This window comes from Salvelinus namaycush, chromosome 1 (assembly GCF_016432855.1).
Source record: "Salvelinus namaycush isolate Seneca chromosome 1, SaNama_1.0, whole genome shotgun sequence".
NCBI lineage: Eukaryota > Metazoa > Chordata > Actinopteri > Salmoniformes > Salmonidae > Salvelinus > Salvelinus namaycush.
The window spans coordinates 73,954,185-73,973,340 of NC_052307.1; the positions used below are offsets into that span (position 1 = coordinate 73,954,185).

The 19,156-nt window shown below is 42.1% G+C and overlaps 2 protein-coding genes across 2 annotated transcripts in view; one reads left to right on the plus strand and one right to left on the minus strand.

Annotated features, from left to right (window-relative positions):
- The window catches only part of adamtsl5 (ADAMTS like 5), a 70,093-nt gene extending 67,286 nt beyond the window's left edge, over positions 1–2,807 (plus strand). Inside the window, exons 12-13 of the mRNA XM_038994638.1 lie at positions 15–86; positions 447–2,807. Coding sequence (XP_038850566.1) covers positions 15–86; positions 447–790 — 416 coding nt within the window. The 3' untranslated portion in view covers positions 791–2,807. The remainder of the gene's footprint in view (positions 1–14; positions 87–446) is intronic.
- Positions 2,808–6,664: 3,857 nt separating this feature from the next.
- The window catches only part of serinc4 (serine incorporator 4), a 37,974-nt gene continuing 25,482 nt past the window's right edge, over positions 6,665–19,156 (minus strand). The window contains exons 9-13 of the mRNA XM_039000087.1: positions 9,451–9,577; positions 8,927–8,999; positions 8,494–8,533; positions 7,794–7,944; positions 6,665–6,878 (exon numbers count right to left, since the gene is read on the minus strand). Coding sequence (XP_038856015.1) covers positions 6,665–6,878; positions 7,794–7,944; positions 8,494–8,533; positions 8,927–8,999; positions 9,451–9,577 — 605 coding nt within the window. The remainder of the gene's footprint in view (positions 6,879–7,793; positions 7,945–8,493; positions 8,534–8,926; positions 9,000–9,450; positions 9,578–19,156) is intronic.

Here is a 19,156-nt window from a genome sequence, read left to right on the forward strand (position 1 = left end):
TTCTACTCCCGTAGGGCATTGTGGGAAATGTAGGCGGGCCCGCGGTCGAGGGGAGCGCCAGAGGCAGTACTGCCAGAAAGACTTCGGTAAGTCTGAACTTCTTGAATACCTAAAGTTAGAGGTTCAAACACCTTTGTGTGCTTTCAATTCACATGACCCAGTTTACAGCTGGGTTTGGGTTTACAACATCAGGTGAGAGTGGTGCAAGTTGACAAATCTCACTTGAATAGTTTTTTAAAGTAAGGAACGAATGTAATTCGGTGAAACTTAAACAGCCTTTTTAAGTCAGTTGAAAAATCGCAGCATGGAAAAACAAGCATGGCACAACAAACCTTATAAGACATTGTAAAGGCGCATACATGCTTGTAAGTTATAACAAGTTTTAATGCATAATACCGGTTGGCTTTATGTAAAGGGTTAGCATAATGTCTTTCATTGGTTGTCAGTGTTCCGTGCCAAAGTCATGAGCAAGCTGTACCGGGGCGAGGAGACGCGCTACGATGTCCAGATCATCCACACCTACCACAATCGCTTCCGCCTGGAGCACCGCGAGTTCCTGTGGGTGCCCAACGTGTGTGACTGCCCCCCTCTGGAGGAAGGGCGCCAGTACGTACTGATGGTGCGTCGCCACATTAACAACGAGCAGACGTTGAACCGGATACTGATGGAGGAGGACAGCTACGCGATACCCTATAAACCTAGAGAGGACGCTCTGTTGCGCCCCCTGGAGGATCTGTGTCGTAACAGAGGGCCCAGGCCACCTGCGGAACTGAGAGGCGGCTATGCCTAGACATAGAGATGTACAGTATACACGTGCACACCTAACACCACTGATGCACACATACTTTGACTGTCACGACTCCTTAACACTCCTCAAGACTGAGCACTTCTGATGGCGAATCAGACAAACAATGGGGCTGCATGTGTGCGTCTGTGTGTGACATTAAAATCCCATACACCCCTACGCAACAACTTCCTGCCTCTGGCCCTTCAAAAGACAAACAGAGAGCAACAGAACCACTAGAATTCCAAAATGGGGGAACTGAAAATGGCAGAGGCAAACACTAGTTGAACACTGGGAAGAGACTATACTCAGGGTGACCCAGTAGATCTGTCAGTCAGCGCGATAAGAAGGCAAAGCCCTCAAAGAGCCATGCAAAAGCTGACCAGCTCACAAAGTATAGCACTTTAGGTGGACGTTATCACCCACCTTTAAACTTACCAAAGAGAAGAATATATCCACTTCAATGGCCAAGCGTTTGTGTTTTGTTCCCTTTGCTAACTAGATGACTGACTATAACTATCTGTCTGGGTTACTAACAGGCAGTGTTGGGGAAGCTACTCTGAAAATATAGTTTATAGCTTGTATCAATTACTTCACACTGGAAGAGGTTAAGCTACACTTCGGCCTAGATTCAATCAGATCAAGTGTTAACCGGCGATAGCCGACACCTGCATAGCTGATGTAACTGTGTTGGAGCTGTCAAATTGGTGAAGAGCTACTCTTCATCATTGTCACTCGAGTTAGATATTCAGAATGACATAGTGTAGGCTATATAGAAATAATGACGCTCAAATTGAAAATCATTAGCCTTAAGAAAATAATGAGGATTTCTATCAGCCGAATCGAGGTGTAGATCACATCTCACATTCCAGTGTTTTGAACTTGTAAACAAGACTCGCATGAGATTTCTCTTAATGCGACTCCGTGCAGCCAATAGCAATGTCCGCTTCAGGTATAATGCCAGGAGCTGATCTAACGCAGTTCCACCTCCTACACTGCCTGAACAACTGCTATGCGGATGTCGGCTAAAGTGGATCTGATTGAATAGAGCCCTTACGCTGCCCTAAAGAGAAATATACTTTAATAGTTACTTTGAAAAAGTAGTTCACTACATCCAAACTACTTCGTAAAAAACTATCATATCTGAAATGTCATCGACTACACAGTTAAGTGTAGTGAGATCTGTGTGACAGCCAGAGTGAGTGCTTTGGCTTAGCCCAGTAGCCAGGGAGAGAGAGAAAAATAGGGGGTAGTTGTTGAATAAATGTAGTGGGCAGTTCCAGTAGATAGCTACATGGCTAAAACAAGTAATTAACTACCAAAGACACTACACAGATTTGAATGTAGTTACTACAAAATATAGGTAAATTACTAACTGAATTAAATGTAGTGGAACTACTCCCCAGGACTGCTAACAGTTCAGTCACTCTATGTCAAAATAAATGTGACTTTTTACTTTCTTCTCATACCTAAGATGTATAAAACAACATATTGTTCCATATTGTATTTATGCGGCAAAAGAATATCTAGATCATAACATTTATATTTGTGTTTGCTTCTAAAATATAGTATTTTTTTTTAAATTATCAATGCATTTCTCTCTATTGATGTATGTGTTTTGGGTAACAATGTACATTAATTTGCTCTTATACCTGTGTAGTAACAGTGTCATTAATTACACTAGTAACATTGTAGTTACATGTTATAGCACAGTACTTCATGAATTGCGTTGTAATTGCGTAGTGATGGGGTTGAGTTTATTCCACTTGTGTAGTAACAGAAACCGCTCAACTCTACGACTATTACGATGCATTAAAACTACACTAACATAAGAGCAAGTTAATGTAAAGTGTTACTGTGTTTTGAATATTAAATCAATCAGGTTCCCTTAGTTTGTTTTGTTAGGTCTCCTGTTGTCTTATTCACATGAATATTTACTTTTGTGAGAAACAAAAATATGGATTATTCAGTATTTTATATTGGTGTGGCACTGAGTAGCTACAAATATAAGAAACATATTTAATTTGAATGACTGGTGAATTATTTGCAATCTATTCCTATACATTAACTATGCTGTAACAAGTTATTTTTTATTCTAAGGTTTTAAAAATTTGCCAACACATTGCTTTCTATGACACCACCGACACCACATTTTACAAGGCGGGATGGGTCTGTGCTCATATGCATTTTGTATAGGTAGATTACCCTAGAAACGTCATTCAAACTTTAAAACGTGCTGAGTGCTTGCATACAACTTTTTGATGTCTTTTATACTTTTTAAACTATGAAACTATTTTATTTCCCATCTTCATTCAATTTCATGGGATTTCTAAAGGTCCCATTGTGACAATATCAACTTCCAGACTTCAAACATTCCATTCGCTGCAACTTTTGACACAAATCAGCTGACCAGTTTATCAAGTTAGACACGTTGGGCATATGATATCTGCCTCTACTTCTCTGCTATTCAAATCTGGATTCAGAACAGAAGTATCTGCTACCAATCAAAAGTTACAGCTGTTTGAGTTGAGTGGAGAAAATTAGCTGGCTAACTTCAGCTAACAGCTTTCTCATGTCTCTTCATTAAGCCGTTGCTATGGATACTCACACTCGCAGGGAAAATAAAGCAGAGGGTGAAAAGGGTGATTGAATTTAGAACAACAGTGTTAGGATGACGAAGAATTGTGAACAACAAGAAAGCAGCTACTACTCCAGAGGTGGCAGCCAAGGCAACAGCGTGTCGTCTTCTTCAGCACGGTGCTGTACATACCTCAACTGGCTAGTTGCCTGTCTGTAAAGAGAAGGGAGGGCTGTATGTTGATCCTGCTGTTCTGATTGGACAGAGTGAAGCTGTCTCCGTTCACTTGCTTCATATTTCACTTAATCACTTCTCATCGCATGTTTCGATCTGATCATTTAGACTGCTGCTGCCTCCTGTTAGCCTGCTGCTATGATACAGTAAATCAACAGGAGAGGTTTGCTAGCAAACTATCAATGTGCTTAATATCTAACAAGCGAAGCGAGAGTAGGGCAAGAAGAAACGCTGATGCACATTGACTTTTTGCACGTGAGAACTTTTCACACGCAACAACTGTAGGTTAGATATTTTAATTTGAATGAGCGTTGTGTAGCCTATTCGGTTCAGTCAGTCAGAATGTGATTCGTATTAACCAGCAACTTTCTGAAATGGAAAAGGTGTGTGTGTGCGTGCATATGTCTACACTTTGTGTAGCCGTTAGCAATGATGGTAATGATAACCTTCTTCTGGTAGAGATAGAACGGCTTTTCCCAAAACCTTCTCAATGAAATGTTAACTACAAAGTAGCCTATGCTTACCTGGCAGAATGACATGATTATTTGCATCAATCCAGTGGCCATTTGTTTTGCAAATTCTGCAATCATTTGAGCGCCACACAAACATCACTAACCAAACAACAGTCTCTTGCTGGTGCACAGTTGCATTAAAGGGTAACTACACCCAAAAATCTAAATTGTTTTCTATCTTTCACAGACCTCAAAAGTGGTGCCCTGAGGTGGTTCATGCATTGTTGTGGACTTGGAACATCCATTTTTGTTGTTATCTGTAAAAACAAAAAAACATGTGATTTCTGAGAGCAAAAACCTGAAAAATACAAAAGGGAGAAAATGGAATTTGGGAGACAACTAATCGGAATCAGGACAAAAAATCAAATGATTTTATCAGGCCCAATGTATGGTATGCTCAGTTAACTAGTGTGTCCCCTGGGGGAAGAAGTCCTCCCAGGGAAAGGGTTCCGCCTTTCCGGCCAATGGGTCCCTCTTTCCACTGATACCCCTCCAGCCCAGAGAGGACTTCAACAATGCCTCATTGTCTTCTGTCTTTTATTACAGTTTGCATATACTGTGATTTTCTAGTAGGAGAGTGTCTAAAAGTGTAGTAGTCAGAGTGTAGTTATCTCTGATGAAATGTGTGATTTAACTGCCCTACAATCCAAAGTAATAAGGTTGATCTAGTAGTCTATCAAAGTAATCCAATCAATTATTTTACTACATTTAACTTTGACTATATTTAAATGCTTAGCTTAAGTAAAACGTTTTAAACTTCTTCCACTACCACAAAAATAGTCTTAAAGAGTTAAAGCAAGTGCCACAATTTTTCTTCATTGAAAATGACCATCTAGTTAGGGGCACATTTTGAATTGTGTGAACCGTTAGTTAAACTGGGTTATAGTTTTTTTCCCAGTCATGTGATTAGAGAACCCCTCGCCATAACATTTACCAAAATACAATGTGATTTTAGGGGTTGTTCGCTTACAAAAATATCACACTTTAATCAACAGAAGCTGTGTTTCATTACAAAATGTATTTACAAAAATAACTTCACACACCTGCTATCATAGTAACATGAAATGAGCTAAAAAAGGACCTAAATATAGTATCGTACACAAAGGTTTTAAAGAGTCAAATAATTGGTCATTAACTGTGGAGAAGTCTTCACAGAAACTTGGCTTTCGAACCTCCATGGTTCTTCTAAAACACGGGTGCATTCATTAGTGCACTCCGTAGCGAAGCATTTTGAAATGTGAATACAAAAACAAGCGTTTCATATTGGAAAATTCCAGGTAGGTCTCTTCCCGTTTCGGCACATTTGTTTCCATTCGGTTCCTAGCAAATACACCCCAGCTCACAGAGAGCCCCTTTAAACCAAACATGTCAGGGTCTTGTAGCTGGGGTTTCTTGTAAAACTGAACTGCCAAAACAATTTTACCACATTTTCCTTTCAAAAACCAATTTAGAAATGGATACACCAGTCCCACGATGTTAAAAAGGCATTGCGAAAATAAATAATTGGTATAAGAGTATTTGGTAACACTTTACTTAAAGCCAACAGATATAATGCATTGAAAGACTTGTCATGAGCATATATGAACCCCTTATAATGTGTTGTAATCAACTCATAATGATCCTGACTATATAAGCCATTAGGTATGTTGGAAATTTGCTCGGCCAACATAAAACAGTATAGGCCTTATTGTAAGGCATTATAAAGGCTCATACATGCTTATAACAAGTAATATAGCATTATACTTGTTGGCGAAAGTTTTAAGTAATATTTTATTTTATAATTCACATTAGCTCCACACCAGAGCGAACATAATCAAACAGTATGAACACACTAATGTGCAAAATGTTCATGTAAACCTTCGAAATGGTGTGAAACGTTCAGGGAAACTTTCAGTTGTTGAGACCACTGAGAAAAATAATGATCCTACTGACAAATCTACCCCTGGTTGTAATTTAAAAAGTGCTACACAGTCCTTACTATAAGAAATAAAATATTCAAAAAGAGTAAAAAGTCAGCCAAAATTTCCCTACAGCTCCCGTCGTACGCGAGTCGAGAGCTCATCCTTTTTGTTCCCTTTTGGCAGTCTAAGCATAGTAGTCCATAGTGGTTCTAGCCTGGTTAAACCAGACTGAATACTTCGCTCACCGAGTGAAACAATAGTGAAATGTTGTGAAATCAGTTTGAATGGCAGGATGTAGTGATTCTGTATAGGGTCTTTGTTCCTGTTTCAGAGCACAGTCTGGTTAGTCCCTTGGTCTATGTTTGGAGGTTCAGGTGGTCTGTGTGAGGAACATCAGATTCAATCATTAATCCTCTGGTTAGTCTGTTAGTCTGTCCTTCTAGCTGGAGTGAGTCTCTGACCCTTGACCTCTCATCTCTGACCCCTGACATCCGACCTCAATATGGGAGACAGGTGGAGGGTGCAAGGGGACATCATCAAAACCACCCTCCACCTTCAGGGTACCACAGCAGGGGCAATTGTCCATCTTCCCCTGCCAGCTGTCCTATCCTGTTCTCCACCCCCAGAAGCCAGGCTCTGGCCCAAAGGTCACAGGTCAGACGCTGACACTGACGTGGCTGGAGGAATTGGCTGAGCAGCGTTTAATGCGGGAGCGTCGCGGGCGGTGCGAGTCGGAGCCACAGTGGCAGAGTGGGCTCAGCAGCAGCCAGAGGTAGAGCACCACGCATGCCCAACACGACGACATCTTCACCCAGAACGTGGACCAGCTGCCGTGGGTGAACGTGGTCTCCAGCACCGCTGACTCATAGCTGGAGGTGGAGGAAGGAAAGGTGGGAGAGGAATTTTGATTAGCACAGCAATGGAGGCACAATATAGCTGCTGTGTACACCCAGGTAACGGATGAGGTGAGTCAACAAGAATCTTACCCACAATTAAGGGAACTAAAATGTTTGTTTTTTTACGCTATACTCCAATACATGTTTAACTATCGCTACATGATGCTATACGGTAGTGTTGCAACTTAAGTGCCCACAACTGTAGTTTGTTTAATGATTGTATGAAGTTTGGTTCTGCGTCGACATGGCAATTTCCCCCAAAAGAAGAGAGACGCTCCGCTTTGAACGGCTGAGCTGTTGATGCGCTCCGCCAAGTCAGTGCACTTTTTTGTTGCTAGGTGACCACAACCAAATGTTCTGGTTCCCTTTCTAGCTCTAGCTGGAGGCTAGCTAGTTATATCACAAATCTCAGTTAAAACCCCCAAAGATTTAATCAACATTCACCCGCAATGATTCAACATCAGCAGCAAGTGAACTAGTTAGATGCAGTCCTCTAGCTATCTAGTTAGCAACGATAGCTAACGTTAGCATACATTGCTAACTAGTTATGCCGAAAATGTTTAACTCATCTTAGCTACTAGTACTAAATGAATAGCTAGTTAGTTGTAGACATTTATTGACAAACTGATGTTGAGTTACCCTCAGGCGTTTGGGATGCGGTGTGAAACGCTTCGCTTTGGAAAAGCAGTGTGCCAAATGCGCTAGCGCGTTGAAAGCTATCATGACTGTTTATGACATCTGTTATATTATGACAGGGTTATGTAGCCCTTATGATTGAGCCATCAAGTAAAGTGTCTTCATTTTAATGTAACGCCAACATTGAGACAACGTTGTGTTGTGGTTGTGTGTTTGCTGGGGTGTCCAATGCCCAGTGAGTGAGATATTGACCTGAACCAGTTGGTTAGGGTCATCATGACGTAGAGCGAGGCCAGGAAGAAGACGAAGTGGAAGAAGAAGTAGCTGTAAGCCACTCTCTGGCTCTCGTTGTGAATCACCTTCTGGCAGCCCTTGATATCTTCATCAATCACAAACTCCACCTCTGGAAACACCACAGACCGAACATATAAAGTCAATCACCTGAGGGTGATAAAGAATCGTGCTGCTCTCGACAATACCAAAGCAGCATATAGAAAACATGCAATTTATCTGTCACAATAATTTTATTTACCCAGAAGGTGTAAGAATAGTGCTAAATAATATTGATTTATTTGAATGTCATAACACCAGTCTCAGTATAGGCTAGCCGCTAGTCTGTACATAAATTATTTAGACATATTTTCTATTCTGCAGCCTTAATACTGGCATCTTCATAATATGGAAAATAATCCGTATTAAGATAACTACGTAACTATATATTTTATGGGTACCTACATAAGGACTTCATTACACTGTTATAAACATTCATAAGCACTACATTAACATTCATGCTTATGTCAAAAACCGCAACTTTAAAGGATGTTTTTCGTCAACATAAATGTACTGCTTATTTTTGTTTTATGTATGTTTCATGAATGTGTTACGAAGTCCTTATTCAGGTACCCTTCAAATGAAGTGTTGCTGAGAATTTATTGACATGTAGGCTACCAACCTTCCTCTTTGTCAGGGCAGCAGAAGCAGCATGTGGCTTTCTAGGAAAACAGAGAGAGAGATTCCAGGAGCTATATCAAACTGCTAGAGGTAAGCAGAGCTCAGGATGCCCATACATTCTCCACACATGTATGGAGCGTGGAAACATGCCGCTAACACGTCACAAATTAATACCAAGGTCAGTGGAGGCTGCTGAGGGAGGACGGCTCATAATAATGTCCAGAACGGAGCGAATGGACTGGCATCTTTGATACCATTCCACTAATTCCACTCCAACTATTACTACGAGCCCATCCTCCCCAATTAAAGTGCCACGAACCCACTGAGAACAAGATGTATGCAGAGCCACAGGAACACAGAGTTGATCCTCCATTATCCATGTTGGCAGTGAATGATCCTCGACAGTAATATTTTTATATGAATTCGTACTTTACCTGGAACTCATAGCGGTAAACTTTGATCATCCAGAAAGGGCCAAAAACCTCTGCTAGGTAGGATGCTTCGTTACTGAAAATATGACATTGTTTGAATAAGCAACTGAAGTAAACTAATATTAAGACAAACAATATATATTTTTTCAAACAGAAACAAAAAATAACCTTAAAATTGCACTCCATTTGTTACATAGAAAGTTAGTAAGTAATTAGCCTAAATAAGTCAATAAGTAAAGTACTTAGGTCTCTATTCAGTCTGTATCGATGAAGTGTTACAGATTGCGCAATATAAATGTAAAGGTATTTTCTGATTGAGCCAACAGTGTTTACCGTGAATGCAGTCTCCACTAACGCAGGACAATTGTCTTTAAATTTCAATCACGCTGTAACGCTGATCTTCAGCGATTCGGATTGAATAGAGCCCTTATTGTTCGATCACTGTGTAGAGAGACTAGACTACATATGATTCAATGGGAAAACGTTTTGACATTCATTACACACTCCTCCAGTGACGTGCCACTCACCATGCGAAGAGCACACAGCAGTACATGATGGCAGCTCCTATAATGGCCACCGCGTTGGTCTCCTTCTGGATGCCATCCTGACCCACACTGGGGTAACATACTGTCATATTCACCCCCTGGTACACCACTGGGAAAACAACAGAGGGAGCAGAGCAAAGAAAGTTTAATCTTCTGTTTCCAGCTTTTCTTTAGTAACAGTGAACTGTGTGGTTTTACTGAGGGAATAAAGAAAAGTTTGTTTCTCCCTGTCTGTATGACCCTATAGTAGTGTGTGTTTCTCCCTGTCTGTATGACCCTATAGTAGTGTGTGTTTCTCCCTATCTGTATGACCCTATAGTAGTGTGTGGTTCTCCCTGTCTGTATGACCCTATAGTAGTGTGTGGTTCTCCCTGTCTGTATGACCCTATAGTAGTGTGTGGTTCTCCCTGTCTGTATGACCCTATAGTAGTGTGTGGTTCTCCCTGTCTGTATGACCCTATAGTAGTGTGTGGTTCTCCCTGTCTGTATGACCCTATAGTAGTGTGTGTTTCTCCCTGTCTGTATGACCCTATAGTAGTGTGTGGTTCTCCCTGTCTGTATGACCCTATAGTAGTGTGTGGTTCTCCCTGTCTGTATGACCCTATAGTAGTGTGTGGTTCTCCCTGTCTGTATGACCCTATAGTAGTGTGTGTTTCTCCCTGTCTGTATGACCCTATAGTAGTGTGTGGTTCTCCCTGTCTGTTTGACCCTATAGTAGTGTGTGGTTCTCCCTGTCTGTATGACCCTATAGTAGTGTGTGGTTCTCCCTGTCTGTATGACCCTATAGTAGTGTGTGGTTCTCCCTGTCTGTATGACTCTATAGTAGTGTGTGGTTCTCCCTGTCTGTATGGCCGTATAGTAGTGTGTGGTTCTCCTTGTCTGTATGACCCTATAGTAGTGTGTGGTTCTCCCTGTCTGTTTGACCCTATAGTAGTGTGTGGTTCTCCCTGTCTGTATGACCCTATAGTAGTGTGTGTTTCTCCCTGTCTGTATGACCCTATAGTAGTGTGTGTTTCTCCTTGTCTGTATGACCCTATAGTAGTGTGTGTTTCTCCCTGTCTGTATGACCCTATAGTAGTGTGTGGTTCTCCCTGTCTGTATGACCCTATAGTAGTGTGTGGTTCTCCCTGTCTGTATGACCCTATAGTAGTGTTTGTTTCTCCCTGTCTGTATTACCCTATAGTAGTGTGTGGTTCTCCCTGTCTGTATGACCCTATAGTAGTGTGTGTTTCTCCCTGTCTGTATGACCCTATAGTAGTGTGTGTTTCTCCCTGTCTGTATGACCCTATAGTAGTGTGTGTTTCTCCCTGTCTGTATGACCCTATAGTAGTGTGTGTTTCTCCCTATCTGTATGACCCTATAGTAGTGTGTGTTTCTCCCTATCTGTATGACCCTATAGTAGTGTGTGGTTCTCCCTGTCTGTATGACCCTATAGTAGTGTGTGGTTCTCCCTGTCTGTATGACCCTATAGTAGTGTGTGTTTCTCCCTGTCTGTATGACCCTATAGTAGTGTGTGGTTCTCCCTGTCTGTATGACCCTATAGTAGTGTGTGGTTCTCCCTGTCTGTATGACCCTATAGTAGTGTGTGGTTCTCCCTGTCTGTATGACCCTATAGTAGTGTGTGTTTCTCCCTGTCTGTATGACCCTATAGTAGTGTGTGGTTCTCCCTGTCTGTATGACCCTATAGTAGTGTGTGGTTCTCCCTGTCTGTATGACCCTATAGTAGTGTGTGTTTCTCCCTGTCTGTATGACCCTATAGTAGTGTGTGTTTCTCCCTGTCTGTATGACCCTATAGTAGTGTGTGTTTCTCCCTGTCTGTATGACCCTATAGTAGTGTGTGGTTCTCCCTGTCTGTATGACCCTATAGTAGTGTGTGTTTCTCCCTATCTGTATGACCCTATAGTAGTGTGTGGTTCTCCCTGTCTGTATGACCCTATAGTAGTGTGTGTTTCTCCCTATCTGTATGACCCTATAGTAGTGTGTGTTTCTCCCTGTCTGTATGACCCTATAGTAGTGTGTGGTTCTCCCTGTCTGTATGACTCTATAGTAGTGTGTGGTTCTCCCTGTCTGTATGGCCGTATAGTAGTGTGTGGTTCTCCCTGTCTGTATGACCCTATAGTAGTGTGTGGTTCTCCCTGTCTGTATGACCCTATAGTAGTGTGTGGTTCTCCCTGTCTGTATGACCCTATAGTAGTGTGTGGTTCTCCCTGTCTGTATGACCCTATAGTAGTGTGTGGTTCTCCCTGTCTGTATGACCCTATAGTAGTGTGTGGTTCTCCCTGTCTGTATGACCCTATAGTAGTGTGTGGTTCTCCCTGTCTGTATGACCCTATAGTAGTGTGTGGTTCTCCCTGTCTGTATGACCCTATAGTAGTGTGTGGTTCTCCCTGTCTGTATGACCCTATAGTAGTGTGTGGTTCTCCCTGTCTGTATGACCCTATAGTAGTGTGTGTTTCTCCCTGTCTGTATGACCCTATAGTAGTGTGTGGTTCTCCCTGTCTGTATGACCCTATAGTAGTGTGTGGTTCTCCCTGTCTGTATGACCCTATAGTAGTGTGTGGTTCTCCCTGTCTGTATGACCCTATAGTAGTGTGTGGTTCTCCCTGTCTGTATGACCCTATAGTAGTGTGTGGTTCTCCCTGTCTGTATGACCCTATAGTAGTGTGTGGTTCTCCCTGTCTGTATGACCCTATAGTAGTGTGTGTTTCTCCCTGTCTGTATGACCCTATAGTAGTGTGTGGTTCTCCCTGTCTGTATGACCCTATAGTAGTGTGTGGTTCTCCCTGTCTGTATGACCCTATAGTAGTGTGTGTTTCTCCCTGTCTGTATGACCCTATAGTAGTGTGTGTTTCTCCCTGTCTGTATGACCCTATAGTAGTGTGTGGTTCTCCCTGTCTGTATGACCCTATAGTAGTGTGTGGTTCTCCCTGTCTGTATGACCCTATAGTAGTGTGTGGTTCTCCCTGTCTGTATGACCCTATAGTAGTGTGTGGTTCTCCCTGTCTGTATGACCGTATAGTAGTGTGTGGTTCTCCCTGTCTGTATGACCCTATAGTAGTGTGTGTTTCTCCCTGTCTGTATGACCCTATAGTAGTGTGTGTTTCTCCCTGTCTGTATGACCCTATAGTAGTGTGTGTTTCTCCCTATCTGTATGACCCTATAGTAGTGTGTGGTTCTCCCTGTCTGTATGACCCTATAGTAGTGTGTGGTTCTCCCTGTCTGTATGACCCTATAGTAGTGTGTGGTTCTCCCTGTCTGTATGACCCTATAGTAGTGTGTGGTTCTCCCTGTCTGTATGACCCTATAGTAGTGTGTGGTTCTCCCTGTCTGTATGACCCTATAGTAGTGTGTGGTTCTCCCTGTCTGTATGACCCTATATTAGTGTGTGTTTCTCCCTGTCTGTATGACCCTATAGTAGTGTGTGTTTCTCCCTGTCTGTATGACCCTATAGTAGTGTGTGGTTCTCCTTGTCTGTATGACCCTATAGTAGTGTGTGTTTCTCCCTGTCTGTATGACCCCATAGTAGTGTGTGTTTCTCCCTGTCTGTATGACCCCATAGTAGTGTGTGGTTCTCCCTGTCTGTATGACCCCATAGTAGTGTGTGGTTCTCCCTGTCTGTATGGCCGTATAGTAGTGTGTGGTTCTCCCTGTCTGTATGACCCTATAGTAGTGTGTGTTTCTCCCTGTCTGTATGACCCTATATTAGTGTGTGTTTCTCCCTGTCTGTATGACCCTATAGTAGTGTGTGGTTCTCCTTGTCTGTATGACCCTATAGTAGTGTGTGTGGTTCTCCCTGTCTGTTTGACCCTATAGTAGTGTGTGGTTCTCTATCAGTGGAGGCTCCTCAGAGGAGGAAGGGGAGGACCATCCTCCTCAGTGAAATTTCATTAAAATAAAAATTGTGAAACACTAAAAAAGATAGCTTCTGTCCTCTGTGTATATTGACTTAAACACAAAACCTAGGAGACACGTAGGCCTCACCCCCTTCCATAGACCTGCATGGTCATTTTGACCACTTCCAGAGGACGACCTCCAACCAATCAACATTGATAAGTATGAACTGACATGTTGTCATCCAATCATAGGATTAGGATCAGATGAAACAAGTGTTGTATTGGGGTTGTGCCGCAAACCATTAGGGTGGGAATCTATGTGTTGAGGAGCTTGATGACATTATTGAATAGAGATTGAAAAGTCATAGTTGAGAAATGTAACGATAAGTTGAGAAATGTAACGATATTTTTCAATTCAAATTAGTTTCTTCAAATGACAGGAGACGGAGGAGGTCGATTATAAATTGTTTTCTTGGTGTTAGAACATCATTTTTGTGTCCAGTTAGTGCAATTTATTTCAATTTGCCTTGTTAACTTCAGTAGCAAATAGTAGTAGCTAGCTACTAGCTCGAGTGTGCAGTTTTCGCCCCAAACGCCACCGCACATTTTGTTAACTTTTTGATGAAGAATCCCTTTTAATTCACTGTGGTACACGGAAAATGTGCTAATTAAAACCGAGGGTCGACCTCTGCCTGAGATCAGTTTTACGAAGAAGGGTTAAAAGGTGAGAGTGTTCAATACCGATTGGTATCAAAAGTATAGCTGGATAACAGGGCCTTTCATTAAGCCACCTGTATTTCTGCCTTGCCTGCTTTTTGTAAAGTCTGAGCCTTGGCCGAAAGGTGGGTACAGTGACCTGAAGAACATCGATCGTTAAGCTAAATGGCTAAATAAAAAGCAGGGAGCATATACATGTCCACATCAGATTCAATCTTCTGGGAAAAAGCCTTATCGATCATGGCGGAAGTCTGGATATTCAAACTGCGCAACAACGAGAAAGTAAGAAGAAGCAGGGATGTTCTCAAGCGTCTTATCAACACCACTGCGTTTTTCACCATTCAATAATTGGCTTTTAGAGGACGCGACGAGAGGGAAAGTTCCGCTAACAAGTGCAACTACAAGGAACTTGCAGCGGTAATTGCACGTTACGATGCTTTACTTGCTCTACATATGGAACTTTCTACTTTTTTTCTGGGGTGTTCTGAATGATTTGATAGCTTCCATCGCATCATCCGTTTGACGCAGAACATGTTTTTTTTCGCGCGCGCTCAAGTAGGGTTTCCACTTTGCTCCGGTATTTATTTAGCAAGATAACACAATCACTCCAGACAGACACAAGCAAAAACTCATGACATAAATGTTGCAGCAGCCTAGTCTATACCTAAACATTAGAGATCTGACATGCTGTATGGGATGAAAACGAGACAATTTTGCAGTCTGATTAACTGTAGGCTACTAATAATAGGTGCTGCATACAGCCTGTTCATCTGGTCAAGGTAAATAATTGGTAATGTTATGTATTTATAGTCAATTTGTGTGTCAGGAGAAAATGTGAATGTGATCAAATTTGGTTTATATTGAAAATTGGGCTGGCAAAGCTGCCTATAAGTTTTCAATCCAAAATTATTAACTGGAATTAATCAACATAATAGTGATGACAGATGTGAGTCATTATTTTTAATAAGGCATACAGTTGCATAGGCCTGCATAACGCAAACATGGGTAAAGCAAGCTCAGCCCTGTGAGTTCTGTCTATCAGTTGTCTGTCTGGGTCGAGGAAATCCCCCTCCTAATCTAGTCTAAATATAATTCATATGAACAAGTATAAGGTTGCTGCAGTTTGACCTGATTAGGAAAAACTGGTGTCCTCATATCCCTTATAAAACCCTTTTACAACTGAATAATCACTGGCATACCTTTATAGGGTCCAGAGTTTTCCTGGTTAGGTTAACAGATAAGGAAAAACTCTGAGTCCCAGGGGGTAAATTGAATGTTTCCTCCAAGCACTGTGAGTACCCCTATCAATTTTTTCTCATTACTGTATGTAGAGTCAATCACACATACACACACACACAATCACATTATTACACATCAATGATTTGTGTGGACTAACTCATTCTTAGCTCTGTTGTCTAACTGGGCGTTGTGTTAATTGTTTTTCGTCTTTCTAGTCAAATCCTGTCCTGCACTGAAGTCAAGCCTCTGAACACCTCAACTCATGCCTCATACCCTCATTCAATCACTGCTGTGATCCCTTTCCAACACTGTGTAAGTAGCCCTCTCATTCCCATTCCCCATAATATTGCACTATAAATGTCTTTATTAAATGCTTTAGGTTAACGTAATTACTCTTTGACGATTTTTGAAACCCACTTTGACGTCTCTGTGCGTTCCGTGGGTCTCCCATCCTCTTCCATTTTTCAAGTCACCAGCCTCCGCTGTTCTCTATAATCGCCTGGGGCTGGAGTCACCTCAGAGTATGAGTGCTGATCTAGGATCAGGTCCACCCTGTCTATATTATCTTTTTCATTATGATCTAAAATACAAAACTGATTGTAGATCAGCACTCCTTCTCTAAGATGATACATTAATACGGGCTCTGATTCAGAATGTCAGATTACGGAGGCCCAGTGTTGTATAGTTGTTTTGATGTTTCTGAGGATCCCCATTAGCTGAGGCAGCAGCTAATCTTCCTGGGGTCCAAAAAGGATTAAAACAATTACATCACCGCAAAACCTAATAGCCTACATCTTTAACACAATACATCATACAATATATTATTACTCTAATATTACAGATTTACAACATAACATGTACAATACTACAATACAATAATAGCCACGGCAGGACAAGAAAACATCCCTGGAGGTAAGTAAGTGCAATGATAACAATATACGTGACGGGACATAGTTTTCTTTGCCTCATGTGTATCCCTGGGACAATTGGAGCAGTACAGGTAGAGGGGCCGCTGAGTCTCTGTCTGTGCGTAAGACTAAACAGACTGTCAAACATGGATTATTTTGTGTGAGATGCAAACTAACACCATCACTGCTATTACTGTGTTATGATAAGCATATCTGTGTGTGTCTCTCTCTCTGTGTGTCTCTCTCTCTCTGTGTGTGTGTCTCTGTTTCTCGCTCTCTGTGTCTCCCTCCCCCCAGATGGCCATAACAGGGACGGCTGTGGATTCCAGAGTGGATTCCTGTGTGTTGTGACCAAGAGAACAGATGCCTTGGGTTCAGTGAAAACAATTACAGGGTTGCTTACTGTACACACACACACCAGGCTGAGCCCACTGCAGGGGAGAGGGGACCTGTCCTGCTCCCAGTGTTGTGTGTTTTCAGTCCCACTCCAGACTAATTCCTCCACATAGAAACACAGGGATGTGTGTCTGTGTGCTTGATGAGGTCACCCAGCAGACAGAGCCAGAGGGAAACTGAACAGGCAAACATGACTGAACAGGACATGAGGGAGGACCACTCTTTTGCATCCCAAATGACACCCTATTCCCTTTATAGTGCACTACTTTTGAACAGGGCCCACACATACACATGCATGCGTACACACACACACACACACACACACACACACACACACACACACACACACACACACACACACACACACTCTCCAGTGAAAATGACTATTTAAAACACTATCCTTACTGGGGATGTACAGTGTGAGTGTATGTGTTGAACAGATGTTTTTATACACGGTGCTGATTTCCTCAACAAGTTGCAGCATTGCCCTGTACTGCCCCGGGACAGCACGCACCCCTGCCTCCACGCAAAACAACTAGCAGGTACAAAGAATGTACAAATCAGAATGGGTGGAACAGACATTCCTTTTCAAAACAATGTTATGTACATGTCAACTCAAAGCAATATCACGTTGCAATGTCACAACAAGTCACCGTTATATGATAGAAGCATGGCTTGTGAGAAGGAGAGAGAAGGAGAAAGATACATAGTTAAATAGAGAGAAAAGAAAGGAATTGAAAGTTTAAAAAGAGAAAGATGAGAGGGAGAGGAAATAGCTGGATGTCTGAAGGGACTCATAAATCCAGAGAGAGAGAGGAATGAGAAATATGACTATGTTGGACTCCCTGGGGGTTGTGTTTGGAGTCTCAATCGGGGGCTGGAGGAGGTAGTGAAAGACCCGGGGGAATTAGCGGAAGCAGGTGGAAGAATAGGAGTCAGAAACAATATTTGCTAAATGTACCGTACGGCATGATAAAGCAATCTGAATTGGAATGAAAGTCTGAGGGGCCAGGCTGTTTGGAGTTGTAGTAGGTGGCTGGGGGAGGATGGGGAAGGTTGCAAGCGAGAAGGGGCAATTTGGAATGGCAGTGAGCTGGTGAAGTACAGTTACGGTACTGTGCTGCTCCATCACTCATCTGACGTAACGCACTGACATCCACATCCATCCGTTCACATGGAGTTATTGAACTAAGCGCGTGTAAGTGAGAGGGGCGCTTGACTGATGACAGTAACGGTGGGAGCCACAGGTCGGTTCCATCTGAATCTCATACCTTATGAATCACAGCTTGAGACAAGATTGGATACAGATTCAGAAACACTGGTTTGGTGTATTGGATGCATCACGAGAAAATGTACAAGGCTTCAGAGGGGTAACAGTGCCCCTCTGGCACTGGGGAACCTCTGGCCTGGTGAAGCTGACAGGAGCTCAAAGACTAAAAAAAATAGACCCCCTACTTTATCATCCCAGTAATTCTTCTTTCTCTTATCTGAACAGACCAGAAACCGTTCAATATACAGTATACTGTACATTCAAACAATACTTTAGAACCATTTAAATATAATAAATTGGAAGGTTGTGCAGGACCATGGTAGATGAAGGAACCAATCTTTTCAGACTGTTAGAGTATTTATCTGGTCAGTAAGGCAGGGTATTATGTCTGCTGTTTGTAACAGTGTTATATGTGAAAATGTATTATACATTGTGGACGAAAAGAAATCTCTCACCCTGTCTCCTGGTATTTTGTGTTGAAACTCCTTTACTTTATCACCACAGTAATGGCAAGTATTTGACATGGTGAACTTTACCCAGCTACAGTATGCACAATTATCAAAACCATTAAAACACAATAAAAATGATATTTGATTGGTAGGTTGATTAATTATTTCATCGCATTTGACGTTTTTAAATGTTACCTGATTATGTCAGAGTGACTGTTCAGCAAAACCTTTACAATGCTTTCAGAATAATGTTGGACTATTTCATACTGTAGCCACTAGTTTCCATTGAAAAAATGACTGACTGACTGAGACAGACGGACAGGGACTACTTGTTCACCAAGACAAGGTGTGTAAGAGTGTGTAATGATACTGTCAGGCAGCATTACTGTGTTATTATGTTGTCATTAGATCCATCAGGAATATCAAATAGCCTCTTCACCTCCCTACAGCATACTGTCTCCACTAAGAACAACATGTAGCAGCAGATAGTGTGTGTGACGTACAGAGCCTTTGTCTTGGAGTGAATGTGTGCTTGGCCTTTGCTGTGATTCAATGTGATTGAGTTGTTTGTGGTGCAGTGGAGGTGACTGAAGTGAACAGGATGTCAGAAGTGACTCAGGTGAGTGTGTGTGGTGAGGGGTCGGACGGGATATGATGTGCGCCTGTGTGTGCGTGCCTGCTCACACACGTGCATCCATGCAAGTACAGTTGAAGTCGGAAGATTCCATACACTTAGGTTGGAGTCATTAGAAGTCATTTTTCAACCACTCCACAAATTTCTTGGTAACAAACTAGTTTTGGCAAGTCGGTTAGGACATCTACTTTGTGCATGATACAAGTCATTTTTCCAACAATTGTTTACAGACAGATTATTTC